The following is a 15,714-nucleotide window of genomic DNA, read 5'->3' on the forward strand; positions in this document are numbered from 1 at the left end:
CCCTGGGCCAAGGCGCTGTACTAAGCGCCAACAAGGGAGCTGCTCAGCATCTGAACACAAGAAATGTGGCACAGGACTTCCGTGGTGGTCCAGTGGTTCAGAATCTACTTTTCAATACAGGGGACAAGGGTTCGATCCCTGATCAAGGAACCAAGATCCTACATGCAACTAAGCTGGCATGCTTCAACAAAGGTCCAACGCAGCTAAATAAATAAACATTTTTTAAAAAAGAAACAAAGAAAGAAATGTGGGACAAAGTTCAACTGCACGCCCACCCCCACCCCCCCAGAACCAAAGTGCTCGAAGGAAGTACAAGTCAGGGAAACAAAGCATTTAAGTCCATTCCCAAGAACTCTCTAGGCTCTCAGCTTTAGGGCAGAGAAAAGCCAATTGTTCCAGAAACAGTTTCCCTATCTGATGGGAATAAAATTACAGGCTGTGAGCACAGTGTTTCTGTCTCTCCCGATGCCTCTATCTGATGACAAGGTTTATTTTCCCTAAGGGAAGTGGTCCTTGACATTGTCTAGGAGGGACGTTCCCAGTTCTATGTTAGCTCAGCCCATCTCAAGGTCTTGAATTTCATAGCTGGCACCTCCAGAGGGGCCCCGTCTCCCGATATCTCATTTGGGGTAAAGGGAAGAAGAGAAATTAGGCGGAAATTCTGGCTCTTTTCTCTAGAATTTCTGCCAAGGTTTACATTTCATTCATTGCTACTCAGACATGACCAGAGGGGACACCACTGTCCTCAGTCGTACACCTTGTATCCCCCACCCCCAGACACAGATCAGCACTGAAAGCTGAGTGAGAAACAGCAGGAAACTAGCAAGACGAGTGACAGATGGACAGGGAGCATTTCAGGGCCAGTGGGGCCAGTGGGGACAGAGTGAGCTACTACAGCATCCAAAGCCAAGTGCGAGAGACATTCAGGCTGGGCGTACCGCCAGGTAGCAAGGCTGAGAGAATGCAGCCCCAGGAGCCTTGGCGGAGGCCTGGTGGCCTCCCCACCTCCCTCTCCCCCAGACCCCAGCACTCACCTCCTTGGCCCTGCGGGCGGCGTCCAGGGAGACCAAGGCGTGGCCCCTGTGCTCGGCCTGGCTGCACTCCTCGCAGATGCACTGCCCGTCGGGGTCGCAGTAGGCGATCAGTGGGCTGCGGTGGGCGGGGCACACCCGCAGGTCCCGGTCCCTGGCGGGCTCCGTTAGCTGGTGGCCGTGCAGCCTGCTGTTCTCCTGGTGCGGCCGCAGGTGCTCCGGGCAGTAGTTCACCATGCAGGTCAGGCAGGACTTGACGGCCCTCACCCTGCTGGCCCCGAGACAGAAGTCACACAGGACCTCCTCCTCCTCCTCCAGGCCCTCTGCCTTGGGAGCTCCCTGCCACTCAGAGCCCTGTCCCCCAGTTTCCCCTGGAGGGCTCCCCGGGGAGCCTGGGTTCTCTTCTTCTGCGGGACTGGCTGAGCCAGAGTCTGGGCTGAGAGCGGCCGGAGGGTGAGCAGGGACCCCGCACAGCGGGCCTGGAGCCATCAGATCCAATTCAGCCATGTAGACAGTCTGCCACTGCGGAGCTGGGCTTCCTCTGCCTCTGGGCCCAGGATCCGGAGCCCCAGTCAGACAGCAGAACCACGCCCAGAGGACTGCAGCTGCGGCAGGACTTTAACTGTTTCCTCCCCCAGAGGCAGCTCGGTCGCTCATTACTCCAATAAGCTGGGAGGATGGCCAACTGTGACGGCCACCAGGAAGCCCGGGTCCTCAGGCTCAATGGCCCAGGCTCCGGCTCCTCCTCCAGCCCAGAACCGAAACAGCTATTCTTCTGTAAATCATTCGTACCCCCACCCCCACCCTATAACCTCAGCCAAGGCAGGTCAGTCTGGAAAGGACCGGAGATTCCTGAGATCTGCAGTCACAGCCAATGTTGCTTTATATAACTTAACAGGTTTGACTTTTTTGTCTTCAACATTTTCTTTCCTGGGGCCACGCCACATAGCATGTGTTCAGTCGCTAAGTTGTGTCTGACTCTTTGTGACCCCGTGGACTATATCCCACCAGGCTCCTCTGTCCATGGGATTTCCCAGGCAAGAATACTGGAGTGGATTGCCATTTCCTCCTCCAGAGGATCTTCTTGACCCAGGGATTGAACTCACATCTCCTTTGTCTTCAGCATTAGAAAGCAGATTCTTTACTGTAGAACCACCTAGGAAGCCCACCAGATAGCATACAGGATCTTAATTCCCCGACCAGGTATAAAACCCAAGCCCCCTTCAGCAGAAGCACTGGACTGTCAGAGTGAAAGTGAAAGTGAAGTCGATCAGTTGTATCCAATTTTTTGTGACCCCACGGACTGGAGCCTACCATGCTCCTCCATCCATGGAATTTTCCAGGCAAAAATACTGGAGTGGGTTGCCATTTCCTTCTCCAGGGTATTTTCCCAACCCAGGGATCGAACTCGGGTCTCCCGCATTGCAGGCAGACACTTTGCCATCTGAGCAACCTGGGAAGCCATCCGGGTAGTCCCTTCTTTTCAATTTTTAAAGGGACCCAAAATGTAAGGACTTAAGCAATAGGGCAGCCCTTCATCCCTTCCCACCTCTTAGAATAGGAGGGACACAGTTGGGAACAAGATCTGTGTCTCTGACCTTTTGCATATAACCTTCTCCATTCCAGGAGAAGGGTCTTCTAGTGGTCATCAGGAGGGTCAGGAAGAACTTGTCTCTTTCCACATAAAACTAAGCAGACAGCCCTCTCGGGCTGCACAACCTTCCCAGAGGCTCCTAGAGATGGCTGGTTCTTTACCCACTTATTAACGTTTTCCTAGATATGGTGAGGGCTTCCCATGTATCTAAGTGGTAAAGAATCTACCTACTAACGCAGGAGACATGGGTTCAATCCTTGGGAAGATCCCCTGGAGAAGGAAATGGCTACCCACTTCAGTATTCTTGCCTGGAGAATCCCATGGACAGAGGAGCCTGGTGGGTTATAGTCCATGGGGTCACAGAGTTGGACAGGACTGAGCGACTAAACAATAAAATGCGGTGATGGGTTTCCTCCAACTACACAGATTGGCTGATTTAAGCAACAGAAACTTATCTTCTCCCAATCCGAGAGGCCAGAAGTTCAAGACCAAGGTCTGAGCAGGGTCAGTCTCTCCTGAGGCTCTCTCCTTGGCATGCAGATGGCCGTCTTCTCCCGTGTGCTCACATGACCTCTCCTCTGTACACACCTGTGTCCAGATCTCCTCCGTTTATAAGGACAGAAGTTAGATTTGGATGAGGAGCACCCTCATGACCTCTCTCCTACCTTAATTCCCTCTTTAAAAAGCCCAGTCTCCAAATTCAGTCACATTCTGAAGGTTAGGACTACAACATATGAATGGAGGGGACACAATTCACCACGTAACAGATGCCAGAGGATAAGACATGAACATTTAGCTCCTTAGGGGAAAGATGGGGATAGACAGCAGACGAAGCATCTACCAGGTGGACATCACGGAACCAGGATATTCCAAGTCACCTGGCCCCTGTCTGTATCTGTTCTACAGCTCCCCACTGCCCAAGGATTTCTCCAGATACACTCAAGGGATTTTGGAAAATTAATGGAACAAAGACAGAATGGGGTGGGGATGATCTGGTTTGCCCCTGAGATTAGCGTTGGGGTAAGTCCAAGTCATGGCACCGCCAACCCCCCGCCATGGCTCTCCACCCATGTGAGTTCTACAGGATCCAGATAAAAGCAAACAAACCAAGAAGTCCTGCCTAGTGTAGGAGGATGGGCAGGCAGTAAAAATCTATGTCAGGCACAGCCCTGTTTTTTGTCAACATGTAGAGAGCATGCACGTCAAGATGGCCTAGACATGGTCCTTTTCAGCAACATGAAGGTTCTTAAGTTTCCTCAACCTGACTCTCCTCTCCACTGGTGAAGACACCCAAGAAGAGGTTTCCCTGCATTTCATTCCATGGGTTTTTTCCCTAATCATTCTATTTGTTTATTTATTTTTGGCTGTGCTGGGTCTTTGTTGCTGCACAGGCTTTTCTCTATTTGCAGCGAGTGGGGGCTACTCTCTGGTTGCAATGCGCAGCCTTCTCATTGCAGTGGCTTCTCTTGTTGCAGAGGTTCTAGGGTGCTTGGGCTTCAGTAGTTGTGGTTCCTGGGCTCTAGAGCACATGTTCAGTAGTTGTGACACACGGGCTTAGTCTCCACATGGCATGTGGGATCTTCCTGGATCAGGGATTGAATCCGAGTCCCCTGAATTGGCAGGTGGATTCCTCACCACTGGACCAGCAGAGAAGCCCCACTTCATGGCTTTAAATCTCCAGGTGGGAGGGAAAGGAGATGACTTCTCCTGGCCCAGACCATTCCTGGGATTTTAACAAATAGGGTTGCTTTCCTTTCTTTCTCTAGATGACCTGATTCTGGAAACTGAACTGGTCTACTCACATGCCAGGAGCCTCTGATCTTTCTGGGGAGAAGGAGGGGAAGTAACTGCCCGGCCTGACCTGTTCCACAACCTCGGGCACCAATCCGAGGGCACTGAGCCAGCCTCTCCTTCACGAATGGTCACCCTGCCTGCCCCTTCTCTCCTGCTGACAAAGAGGGCAGCCCACGCACTTGGTGCCCATTGGAGTCCTGAGCCAGCAGACACTCCACAGCAGCATGGAGAACAGGAGACCTGACATTCCTATGCCAGCCTGATCTGGGAAAATCATTTGTCCTCTCTCAGCCTCAGTCTCCTAATCTATGAAGTGGGCAGGCTGGCAAAGCCAAGGCCGGTAAACACATTCCCGGTTTGGCTCTCGGGGCAACTGTACTGCTGTACCTGAGATCTGCCCGACCTTGTGGGAAAAAGCGCTGTCTAGTCTAGTCAGGACGTCTGGCCTGGGCTCGGGCCTAGAGAATGCTGACCGTCTGGAGGCCCCTGGCCCTCTAAGGACCACAGAATTCATCTCAACTTCTAAGTCCCCTTCACTGCCGGGCCTGATGCAGCTTCTTCCAGACAACATTGCTACCTGAGCTCCAACCTGACCTCCCAGGGCTGTAGGGCATCCCATCATGCCCCAGGCCCGCTGGTGCAATGCTCCACCACCTCAAGATTGGGGCTAATGCCCCACGTGTCTCCTAAGCCCAAATTCCCTACTGACCCAGGGTGCCACTTTCACCCCCTCTCTCCCCTGTACCCCAGGTGCCCCAATATTCTCAGTCACAGTTCCCCACTTCCCTGCCTTAACTGAAGCTCATACATGCTAAGCCTCTCAGTCATGTCCAACTCTCTGTGACCCTGTGGACTGTAGTCCTCCAGACTCCTCTGCCCATGGGATTCTCCAAGCAACAATACTGGAGTGGATCGCCATTACCTCCTCTAGGGGATCTTCCCGACCCAGGGATCGAACCTGCGTCTCTCACATCTCCTGCATCGGCAGGCGGGTTCTTTACCAAGCTCGGCTTTTCCCAAAAGTGCTGTTTCTCCCGCTGCCCCCCTCCCCTTCCTAAGAGCCCTGCTGAGGTGGAAGTCCCCTATCACAACGTCCAGACCACCCTCCAACCCTTTCATCACACCTGCTCCTTTGATGTCAGATGGAACCACACATATTTTTCTGGGCTCCAAAATCACTGCAGATGGTGATTGGGGCCATGAAATTGAAAGAAACGCTTACTCCTTGGAAGGGAAGTTATGACCAACCTAGACAGCATATTAAAAAGCAGAGACATTACTTTGTCAAGAAAGGTCCATCTAGTCAAGGCTATCGTTTTTCCAGTAGTCATGTATGGATGTGACAGTTGGACTATAAAGAAAGCTGAGTGCTGAAGAATTGATGCTTTTGAACTGTGGTGTTGGAGAAGACTCTTGAGAGTTCTTGGACTGCAAGGAGATCCAACCAGTCCATCCTAAACGAGATCAGTCCTGGGTGTTCGTTGGAAGGACTGATGTTGAAGCTGAAATTCCAATACTTTGGCCACCTGATGTGAAGAGCTGAGTCATTTGAAAAGACCCTGATGCTGGGAAAGATTGAGGGCAGGAGGAGAAGGGGATGACAGAGGATGAGATGGTTGGATGGCATCACCGACTCAATGGACATGGGTTCGGGTGGACTCCAGAAGTTGGTGATGGACAGGGAGGCCTGGTGTGCTGTGGTTCTTGGAGTCACAAAGAGTTGGAAACGACTGAGCGACTGAACTGGACTGAACTGGAGCCCCACATCTCCACCCTCTCCTGTCCTCCACGCCAGCCTCTGACCGTTCAGCCTCACATAATACTAATGTTTTTCTTCTTCACAAAACAAACATAATTTCCTTCTTCCCTGAATCACATCTGCCATTGGGGGCCTCAGGGCCAAGCTGCAGCTTGGTTTTCCTTTCTGAAACTGAGGGAGGTTTCCTGCCCAGAATTTGAGCCCCAGTGGTAGGAAATGAGTCGGCAGGTAGGTAATGGTTAATCTTTCATGGGTGACTCTGTGATGAATAACCCCACAACCTGACACTCTCCCTCAGGGCCACATGAACAGCAGCACCAACACACCCCTTCCCGGTTTCTGGGTTTAAGGTCATCCTCCTGAGGGAAGAGCTCAAGAGGAGCTTTCTCCACCCGAAGACTCTTGTCTGGCAGTTTCAGGATAAGGAAGCCTCTCAGCCTTTTCCGTAAGGAAACAGCTTCAAAACTCTCACTGAGGACTTCCTAGGTGGTCTAGGGATTAAGAACCTGCCTGCCAGTACAGAGGACGTGGGTTCAGTCCCTGGTTTGAGGAGATCCCGAATGCTTCGGGCAGACTAAGCCCATATACCACAACTACTGAAGCCCGGGTGCCCAAGAGCCTGTGCTCTGCAACAAGAGAAAGCACCACAGTGAGACGGCCGTACACCAAAACTAGAGAGTAGCCGCCATCACCACAACTAGGGAAAGCCTGTGCACAGCAACAAAAACCCAGTGCAGCCAAAAAAAAAAAATAAGTAAATAAATACATCTTTTAAAAAAAATCTCACTGAATATTTCTCATATGCGTCTGCTGAGCTGTGATTTATAAACCTAGCTAACACTTGTCTGTCAAAATTTAGAAAGGGGACTTCCCTGGTAGTCCAGTGACTAAGACTCCACACTCCCAATGCAGGGGGCCCAGGTTCGATCCCTGGTCAAGGAACTAGATTCCACATGCCACACTAAGAGTTCACCTGTCCCAACTAAAGATTCCACAGCAGCAAAGATGGGAAATCCTGTGTACCACAACTAAGACCTGGCGCAGCTCAATAAATAAATATTTTTCAAAAAGAAATTAAGTAAAAGCAGGCATCAGACTGAGATAAATAAGAATAATATAATAAACAATTATACATCTGAATTTGACCCATCTCTAGGGACAATACTTAATGGAGGCTGTGTCCTTTCCCCTTTTCTGGAACTGGCAGTCTTATCTTTAATAAGTGGGGTAGAGTTATCTGGAAGAGTTACACCAGTCCTCCAAATTCACTTTGCAGCTTTTCTGGTGAAATCCCAGGGTCTGAGAACCACAGAGGTGGAAGCTGCACCATCACTCCTCCAGACACCAGCGCAGACTTCTCCTGCCACCTGGGGATGTGGGTCCAGTGAACTTTCCAGCCTATGGTCACCATCAGCAAACTGGTCCCCAGCCCTGCCTTTCTCTCAAGATGAAAAGATGGCCTCTTGGATCATTCTGGTGATTTGCAAACTAAGAGAACAAACCGCAGAAGAGAATAGACTCAAAGGGTCTGTGCTCTAAGTCTCAGAGCCGGACGGCTGTGGCTACCGCAGCCCCTCCCCAGCCTCACCCCTACCCCTGGCCCCTTTGTGAGGGAGTGACTGGTCCACTTGGGAGGAAGGGGCGGTCCTGGCGTGCTGCACACGCTTGCTCTTCACAAAGACGGGGGACACACATGTTGGTTCAGGAAATAAGACTGTGAACCCAACAGGGTGCTCTGCCTTGCTCATGAGCACCTACCACAGAGCCTACAAAACTCATGCTGATGGACAGAGAAAACGGGCCGAAATCAGCTTTCACTGTGCCTGGAGTGACAGACCTCCTCCAGCTTAAGGAAGCACATGGGTCACCTCCTGCCTCACCCACAGAGGGTCTGGCCCTGGGCTGTTTCCGGGTCACTCTTGTTTGCCCATGAGGTGTGGTCACGGCGCACCCCTTGATCAGCAATCCTCAAGCCACCCAGGCTCTCAGGGCCATAATTAGCTGCTGGACCTGCCAATAACTCCCATGGGAGCTTTCAATGCCCTGGAAACAGGGAGCCCAGGATCCAGGCCACACGCTCCAATCATTCCTCATACATTCCAAACCCAAGAGCACGACGCTTCATGTGGCAGGTGGCTACCACATCCCTTAAACTGTGCCCTGTCCAACCTACATAACTCTAAGAACCATGTGAGAAAACCCAAAGTAACTACACAAACTAAATGCTAGTTCCCTCTACCGCTTAGGCATAAAACAGCCAAACAACCTATTCTGACCAAATGAGTAAATCTTTTAAAATATAGAACAAATGCTCTTTCCCACCCTGGGGATGGAAGATGGGTTCCAACTGAGGCTCATCCCAGAGGTCCCAGGACAGCTGCGGCTTTGGCCAGTTTCCTGGACCTGGGACAGCTGCACAGCCCCCAGTCAGAACAGGCTGGGACACCACACATTCCAAGGAGCCCTGTTCACTTTCCTAAAGGTATTTCAGGCCAAGAAGTCTTTCTGGGACTTCCCTCGTGGTACAGTGGATGGCAGTCCACCTGCCAATGCAGGGGACACAGGTTCCACCCCTGGTCCAGTAGGATTTCCATATGCCGCAGAGCAACTAAGCCCATATGCCACAACTACTGAAGCCCTCGCACTCCAGGGCCCGCAAGCCACAACTACTGAACTGTGTGCTGCTCCTACTGAAACCCACACACCCTAAGGCGCATGCTCTGCAACAAGAGAAGCCACCACAATGAGAAGCGCTCACACCGCAAGGAAGAGTAGCCCCTCTTCGCCGCAACTAGAGAAAGCTCGCGCAGAGCAACAAAGACCCAGAGCAGTCAAAAATAAAATTTAGAAAGTTTTTAAAAAAAAGAAGTCTATCTGTTTACCTCACCTGAACAGTCTGAAAGAATGTAGAGCGAGGGCCTGTTCCAGGAAGGGAGCTGTCACCAGAGATAACTACAATGAGAATTAGGTGTGGGACAGGGAGGAATCCAGCCGAGTCTGTTTGTTAGAATTCCACTCAGCATCCCATTGACTCCACTGGCCCAGCAAACACTTGTTTACCAAACATTCACTTTTCCATCTTCTTGTAAACTGACTTCCTCCCCTCTGAAATCCCAAACCACTACCTACAACATCCTCTTTTTGTCTTTAACTTAAAAGTGTTGGTCACTCATGTGTCTGACTCTTTGCAACTGCATGGGCTATAGCCCGCCAGGCTCCTCTGACCGTGAGATTTTCCAGGCAAGGATACTGGAGTGGGTTACCATGCCCTTCTCGAGAGAGTCTTCCTGATCCAGGGATCAAACCCAGGTCTCCTGCATTGCAGGCAGAATCTTTACCATCTAAACCACCAGAGTTGAAGATGGTATTTAGAGTGAGGGTTTCGACCATTTTGGTAAGTTACTCAGTTTTCCTGGGTGTCTCCCAAGTACACGTATTGTTATTAAACTTTTACTGATCTCCTCCTGTTAATTTGTCTCGTTTAACTCTCAGACAAGCCAGAAGAACCCAGATCAGTTCAGTTCAGTTGCTCAGTCATGTCTGACTCTTTTTGACCCCATGGATTGCAGCATGCCAGGCTTCACTGTCCACCACCAACTCCCAGAGTTTACTCTAACTCATTCATGTCCATTGAGTTGGTGATGCCATCCAATCTCACCCTCTGTCATCCCCTTCTCCTCCTGCCTTCAATCTTTTCCAGCATCAGGGTCTTTTCAAATGAGTCAGTTCTTCGCATCAGGTGGCCAAGGTATTGGAGTTTCAGCTTCAGCATCAGTCCTTCCAATGAATATTCAGGACTGATTTCCTTTAGGATGGACTGGTTAGATCTCCTTGAAGTCCAAGGGACTTTTAAGAGTCTTCTCCAACAACACATCAATTCTTTGGCACTCAGCCTTCTTTATAGTCCAACTCTCACATGACTACTGGAAAAACCACTGCTTTGACTAGATGGACCTTTGCTGGCAAAGTAATGTTTCTGCTTTTTAATATGCTGTTTTGGTTGGTCCTTTTCTTCCAAGGAGCAAGCATCTTTTAATTTCAGTCACTATCTGCAGTGATTTTGGAGCCCAAAAAAATAAAGTCTCTCACTGTTTCCATTGTTTTCCCATCTATTTGCCATGAAATGATGGGACCCAATGCCATGATCTTAGTTTTCTGAATGATGAGTTTTAAACCAACTTTTTCACTCTCCTCTTTCACTTCCATCAAGAGGCTCTTTAGTTCTTTGCTTTCTGCCATAAGGGTGGTGTCATCTGCATATATGAGGTTATTGATATTTCTCCTTGACACACTTGGTTCCAGTTTGTGCTTCATCCACTCCAGCATTTCTCATGATGTGCTCAGCATATAAGTTAAATAAGCAAGGTGACAATATACAGCCTTTCCCAATTTGGAACCAGTCGGTTGTTCTACATCCAGTTCTAACCGTTGCTTCTTGACCTACATATAGAGTTATCAGGAGGCAGGTCAGGTGGTCTGGTATTCCCATCTCTTTCAGAATTTTCCACAGTTTGTTGTGATCCACACAGTCAAAAGTTTTGGCATAGTCAATAAAGCAGAAATAGATGTTTTCCTGGAACTCTCTTGCTTTTTCAATGATCCAATGGATGTTGGCAATTGGATCTCTGGTTCCTCTGCCTTTTCTAAATCCAGCTTGAACTAGAAGCTCACAGTTCACATACTGTTAAAGCCTGGCTTGGAGAATTTTGAGCATTACTTTGCTATTGTCTGAGATGAGTGCAGTTGTGTGGTAGTTTGAGCATTCTTTGACATTGCCTTTCTTTGGGATTGGAATAAAAACAGACCTTTTCCAGTCCTGTGACCACTACTGAGTTTTCCAAACTTGCTGGCATATTGAGTGCAGCACTTTCCCAGCATCATCTTTTAGGATTTGAAATAGCTCAACTGGAATTTCATCACCTCCACTAGCTTTGTTCATAGTGATGCTTCCAAATGTCTTCCTCTCTGACAATGCTAAGATGGGGACAATAAATATGAGAGTTGGAGGAGAGCAAAGGTGATAAAAACCATAGATGAATGTAAAACGGGAGTAAAGGCAAAGGTGGGAAAGTTCAGCCTGAAGAAATCCAGACAGACGTCAAGGAGGACCTGCTCTGACTTCTTACCACCCACCCTGGGTGTGTTCAGACTTCTGGGCTCCCTCCCCAGCATGACATCTCAGTCCCGGCATCTCAAAGCTGGACAGACCACATCCTAAGAAAACATGCACCAGGGACGCTTCCTAGGTCAGGCAGGAGAGTCTCAGGATGTAGGTTGTTGTTCATTGTTCAGTCGCTAAGTGGTGTCTGATCACGGCAGAATGTGCCTTAGGTCTGCAGCCCCGACCACGAACAGGCAAACAGGGCTTCCACTGACCCTGAGGGTATGTGCTCCCCTCCTGTTCTGGCTTCCTGTGTGTGCCTTCTGGATCAGTGTCAGGTTTGAAACTTGATCCTCCCTGGGACCCATCCTGACACCCATAGAACCTATCTTTTTGTTCCCTTCAACTGAGCATAGGGGCTTCTGAAGTTTCATCTTTGAAATACAGTGTGGCTTCCTCTCAGGGACCAGGGAAAGGGTGTGTTCATTCTGCTTCCATAAACTAGAAACCCATGTGGACCCACAGGGCCAGGAACATCAGACCAGGCCCAGGCACAGAACACATGCCCTCCAGGGTTGCACGAGAGTGGTGGGGATTAGTGATGTGAGCCGTGGAGACTTTAGTTCCGCAACCACTGTTCATTCCAAAAAGTGAATGCATATGTTCCATAGAAAGTATATAAAAAGATCATAGGAGCTGGGTAGGACTGAAGGTCATCCACCCAACAAGGCTTGTTTGCTTCTGCCAAGCTGTTCTATTTGCTTTTCTAACTCATTCAAAACCAGTTACTCATTATTTAAAGGCATGAGGAAGGATCACAATATATTTTCTTAAAGGTTATATAAAATGTATTGTACACTAGGAGACTATGTCAAAAGCATAGCTTTAGTATATGTGGGCCACTGCAGGAAACACGGGTTCCATCCCTGGGTCACGAAGATGCCGTGGAGGAGGAAATGGCAACCCACTCCAGTGTTCTTGCCTAGAAAATCCCACGGACAGAGGAGACTGTGGGCTACTGTCCCGGAGTTGCAAAGAGTCAGACACGACTGAATGACTGAGCAAGCACACCACATCGACATGTAGAAAGCAGGAATGAAGTTATTCCAGGTACTTCATCCAGATGCACGAAGTTTTTCCAGGTAGTTGTGCTTTCTACCTGGAATGTGCTTTCCCAAATTATCCAACTTTTAAAATAACAATTCATACCATACATTATCATAAAATAGTATTAATAACTTTAAAAAATAAACCTTTTTGTCGACACGTCCCCTGTGGCAGCTCAGGGGTCATCTTCCAAGGACAGATGTCCAAGACTCAGGAATCAGAAGACAAGTCTGCACTCAACTCAGCCACTGGTTCATTAACCACGTTTGCATGTCATTTGTCATCCAATCCTTTAGTTTCTTCACCTGAAAAACAAGAGTAGGACTTGCTTTGTCTAACTCTCAGGGTTATTGTAAGATTCTAAATTTTAAATCAAGATAGCGTAACAGGTAACACAACATTGTAAATCAACTACATTTCAATAAAATAAAATTTAATAAGAAACAAGATAATGTAGTAGAAAACTGGATAATGATTAGACAACCTTCAAAGGACACTCCCCCTCTTTCTCCTGACTGCCCTGTCTCATGGCCACTGCTTTCCCTTCTGCTCTTCTTGCTCCTCTCCCTCTCCCTGGCTGTAAAGACAAGAAATTCTTTGAAGTTTAAGCCAAGATCACTTTCTCTCCCAGCTGATGCTCTGCCCTCAATGAGTACATCCCTTCCTTAACCTTCAGTTACCAAGTGGACAAGTTGACGTCTCCAGCTCAGACCTTCGGGTCTGTATCTCCAACTACATTCTAAATATAAAAACTTGGGACGTCCCTGGTGGTCCAGTGATTACAACTTACACTCCATTGCAATGGCCACAGGTTCAATCCCTGATCAGGGAACTAAGACCCTGCATGCTGCACACTGAGGCCAAAAAAAAAAAAAAAAATCACTCTAAAACCAGCACAAGATTAGATATAACAGACTCCAAAATTAGACCCTGGGATGCATGCATTTCATTACAATGGAAAGGAAGGAATTAAGTAATAAAGGTTGTTAGTTCAACTGGCTAGCTGTTTGACAAAATATTAAGATTTATCTCTAACTCACCCCTTACTCTAAAAGGTCTTGTAGGTCTTCATAGAACCGTTCAACTTCAGCTTCTTCAGCATTACTAGGCAGGGTATAGACTTGGATTACTGTGATATTGAATGGTTTACCTTGGAAACGAACAGAGATCATTCTGTCATTTTTGAGACTGTATCCAAGTACTGCATTTCAGACTCTTTTGTTGACTAAGATGGCTACTCTATTTCTTCTAAGGGATTCCTGCCCACAGTAGTAGATATAATGGTCATCTGAGTTAAATTCACCCATTTCAGTCCATCTTAGTTGGCTGATTCCTGGAATGTTGACACTCACTCTTGCCATCTCCTATTGGGCCACTTCCAATTTGCCTTGATTCATGGACCTAACATTCCAGGTTCCTATGCAATATTCCTCATTATAGTATCGAACCTTCCTTTGTCACCAGTCCCATCCACAACTGGGTGTTGTTTTTGCTTTGGCTGCATCCCTTCATTCTTTCTGGAGTTATTTCTCCACTCATCTCCAGTAGCATATTGGGCACCTACCGACCTGGGGAGTTCCTCTTTCAGTGTCCTATCTTTTTGCCTTTTCATATTGTTCATGGGGTTCTCAAGGCAAGAATACTGAAGTGGTTTGCCATTCCCTTCTCCAGTGGACCACATTCTGTCAGACCTCACCATGACCCATCCATCTTGGGTGGCCCCACACGGCATGGCTTAGTTTCATTGAGTTAGACAAGGCTGTGGTTCATGTGATCAGATTGGCTAGTTTTCTGTGATTCTGGAACAACAGACTGGTTCCAAATAGGAAAAGCAGTTTGTCAAGGCTGTATATTGTCATCCTCCTTATTTAACTTATATACAGAATACATCATGAGAAACACTGGGCTGGAAGAAGCACAAGCTGCAATAAACATTGCCGGGAGAAATATCAATAACCTCAGATACGCAGATGACACCACCCTTACGGCAGAAAGTAAAGAAGAACTAAAGAGCCCCTTGATGAAAGTGAAAGAGTGAAAAAGTTGGCTTAAAGCTCAGTTCAGTTTAGTTCAGTCGCTCAGTCGTGTCCGACTCTTTGAGACCCCATGAACCACAGCACGCCAGGCCTCCCTATCCATCACCAACTCCTGGAGTCCACCCAAACTCATGTCCATTGAGTCGATGATGCCATCCAACCGTCTCATCCTCTGTCATCCCCTTCTCCTCCTGCCCTCAATCTTTCCCAACATCAGGGTCTTTTCAAATGAGTCAGCTCTTCACATCAGGTGGCCAAAGTATTGGAGTATCAGCTTCAACATCAGCCCTTCCAATGAACACCCAGGACTGATTTCCTTTAGGATGTACTGGTTGGATCTCCTTGCAGTCCAAGGGACTCTCAAGAGTCTTCTCCAACACCACAGTCCAAAAGCATCAATTCTTCAGCACTCAGCTTTCTTTATAATCCAACTCTCACATCCATACATGACCACTGGAAAAACCATAGCCTTGACTAGACAGACCTTTCTTGACAAAGTAATGTCCCTGCTTTTTAATATGCTGTCTAGGTTGGTCATAACTTTCCTTCCAAGGAGTAAGTGTCTTTTAATTTCATGGCTGCAATCACCATCTGCAGTGATTTTTCAGGCTTAAAAAAATAAAGTCAGCCACTGTTTCCACTGTTTCCCCATCTATTTGCTATGAAGTGATGGGACCAGATGCCATGATCTTCGTTTTCTGAATGTTGAGCTTTAAGCTAACTTTTTCACTCTCTTCTTTCACTTTCATCAAGAGGCTCTTTAGTTCTTCTTCACTTTCTGCCGTAAGGGTGGTATCATCTGCGTATCTGAGGTTATTGAGATTTCTCCTGGCAATCTTGATTCCAACTTGTGTTTCTTCCAGTCCAGCGTTTCTCATGATGTATTCTGCATATAAGTTAAATAAGCAGGGTGACAATATACAGCCTTGACGTACTCCTTTTCCTATTTGGAACCAGTCGGTTGTTCCATGTACAGTTCTAACTGTTACTTCCTGACCTGCATACAGATTTCTCAAGAGGCAGGTCAGGTGGTCTGGTATTCCCATCTCCTTCAGAACTTTCCACAGTTTATTGTGGTCCAGTCAAAGGCTTTGGCATAGTCAATAAAGCAGAAATAGATGGTTTTCTGGAACTATCTTGCTTTTTCTATGATCCAGCAAATGTCAGCAATTTGATCTCTGGTTCCTCTGCCTTTCCTAAAACCAGCTTGAACATCAGGAAGTTCATGGTTCACATATTGCTGAAGCCTGGCTTGGAGAATTTTGAGCATTACTTTACTAGCATGTGAGATG

At 48.0% G+C, this 15,714-nt stretch overlaps 1 protein-coding gene across 2 annotated transcripts in view; it reads right to left on the reverse strand.

Moving 5' to 3' along the window:
- The window catches only part of TRIM16 (tripartite motif containing 16), a 28,192-nt gene extending 13,727 nt beyond the window's left edge, over nucleotides 1-14,465 (reverse strand). Inside the window, exons 1-3 of one of the 2 annotated variants that reach the window (XM_070774349.1) lie at nucleotides 13,427-14,465; nucleotides 12,533-12,691; nucleotides 1,035-1,302 (exon numbers count right to left, since the gene is read on the reverse strand). In XM_070774349.1, coding sequence (XP_070630450.1) covers nucleotides 1,035-1,268 — 234 coding nt within the window. In that variant the 5' untranslated portion in view covers nucleotides 1,269-1,302; nucleotides 12,533-12,691; nucleotides 13,427-14,465. Of the gene's footprint in view, nucleotides 1-1,034; nucleotides 1,819-12,532; nucleotides 12,692-13,426 lie in introns of those variants that run through there. The other variant, XM_019982308.2, reaches the window with a different exon arrangement.
- Nucleotides 14,466-15,714: the final 1,249 nt, after the last annotated feature.

This window comes from Bos indicus, chromosome 19 (genome assembly GCF_029378745.1).
Source record: "Bos indicus isolate NIAB-ARS_2022 breed Sahiwal x Tharparkar chromosome 19, NIAB-ARS_B.indTharparkar_mat_pri_1.0, whole genome shotgun sequence".
NCBI classification, from domain to species: domain Eukaryota; kingdom Metazoa; phylum Chordata; class Mammalia; order Artiodactyla; family Bovidae; genus Bos; species Bos indicus.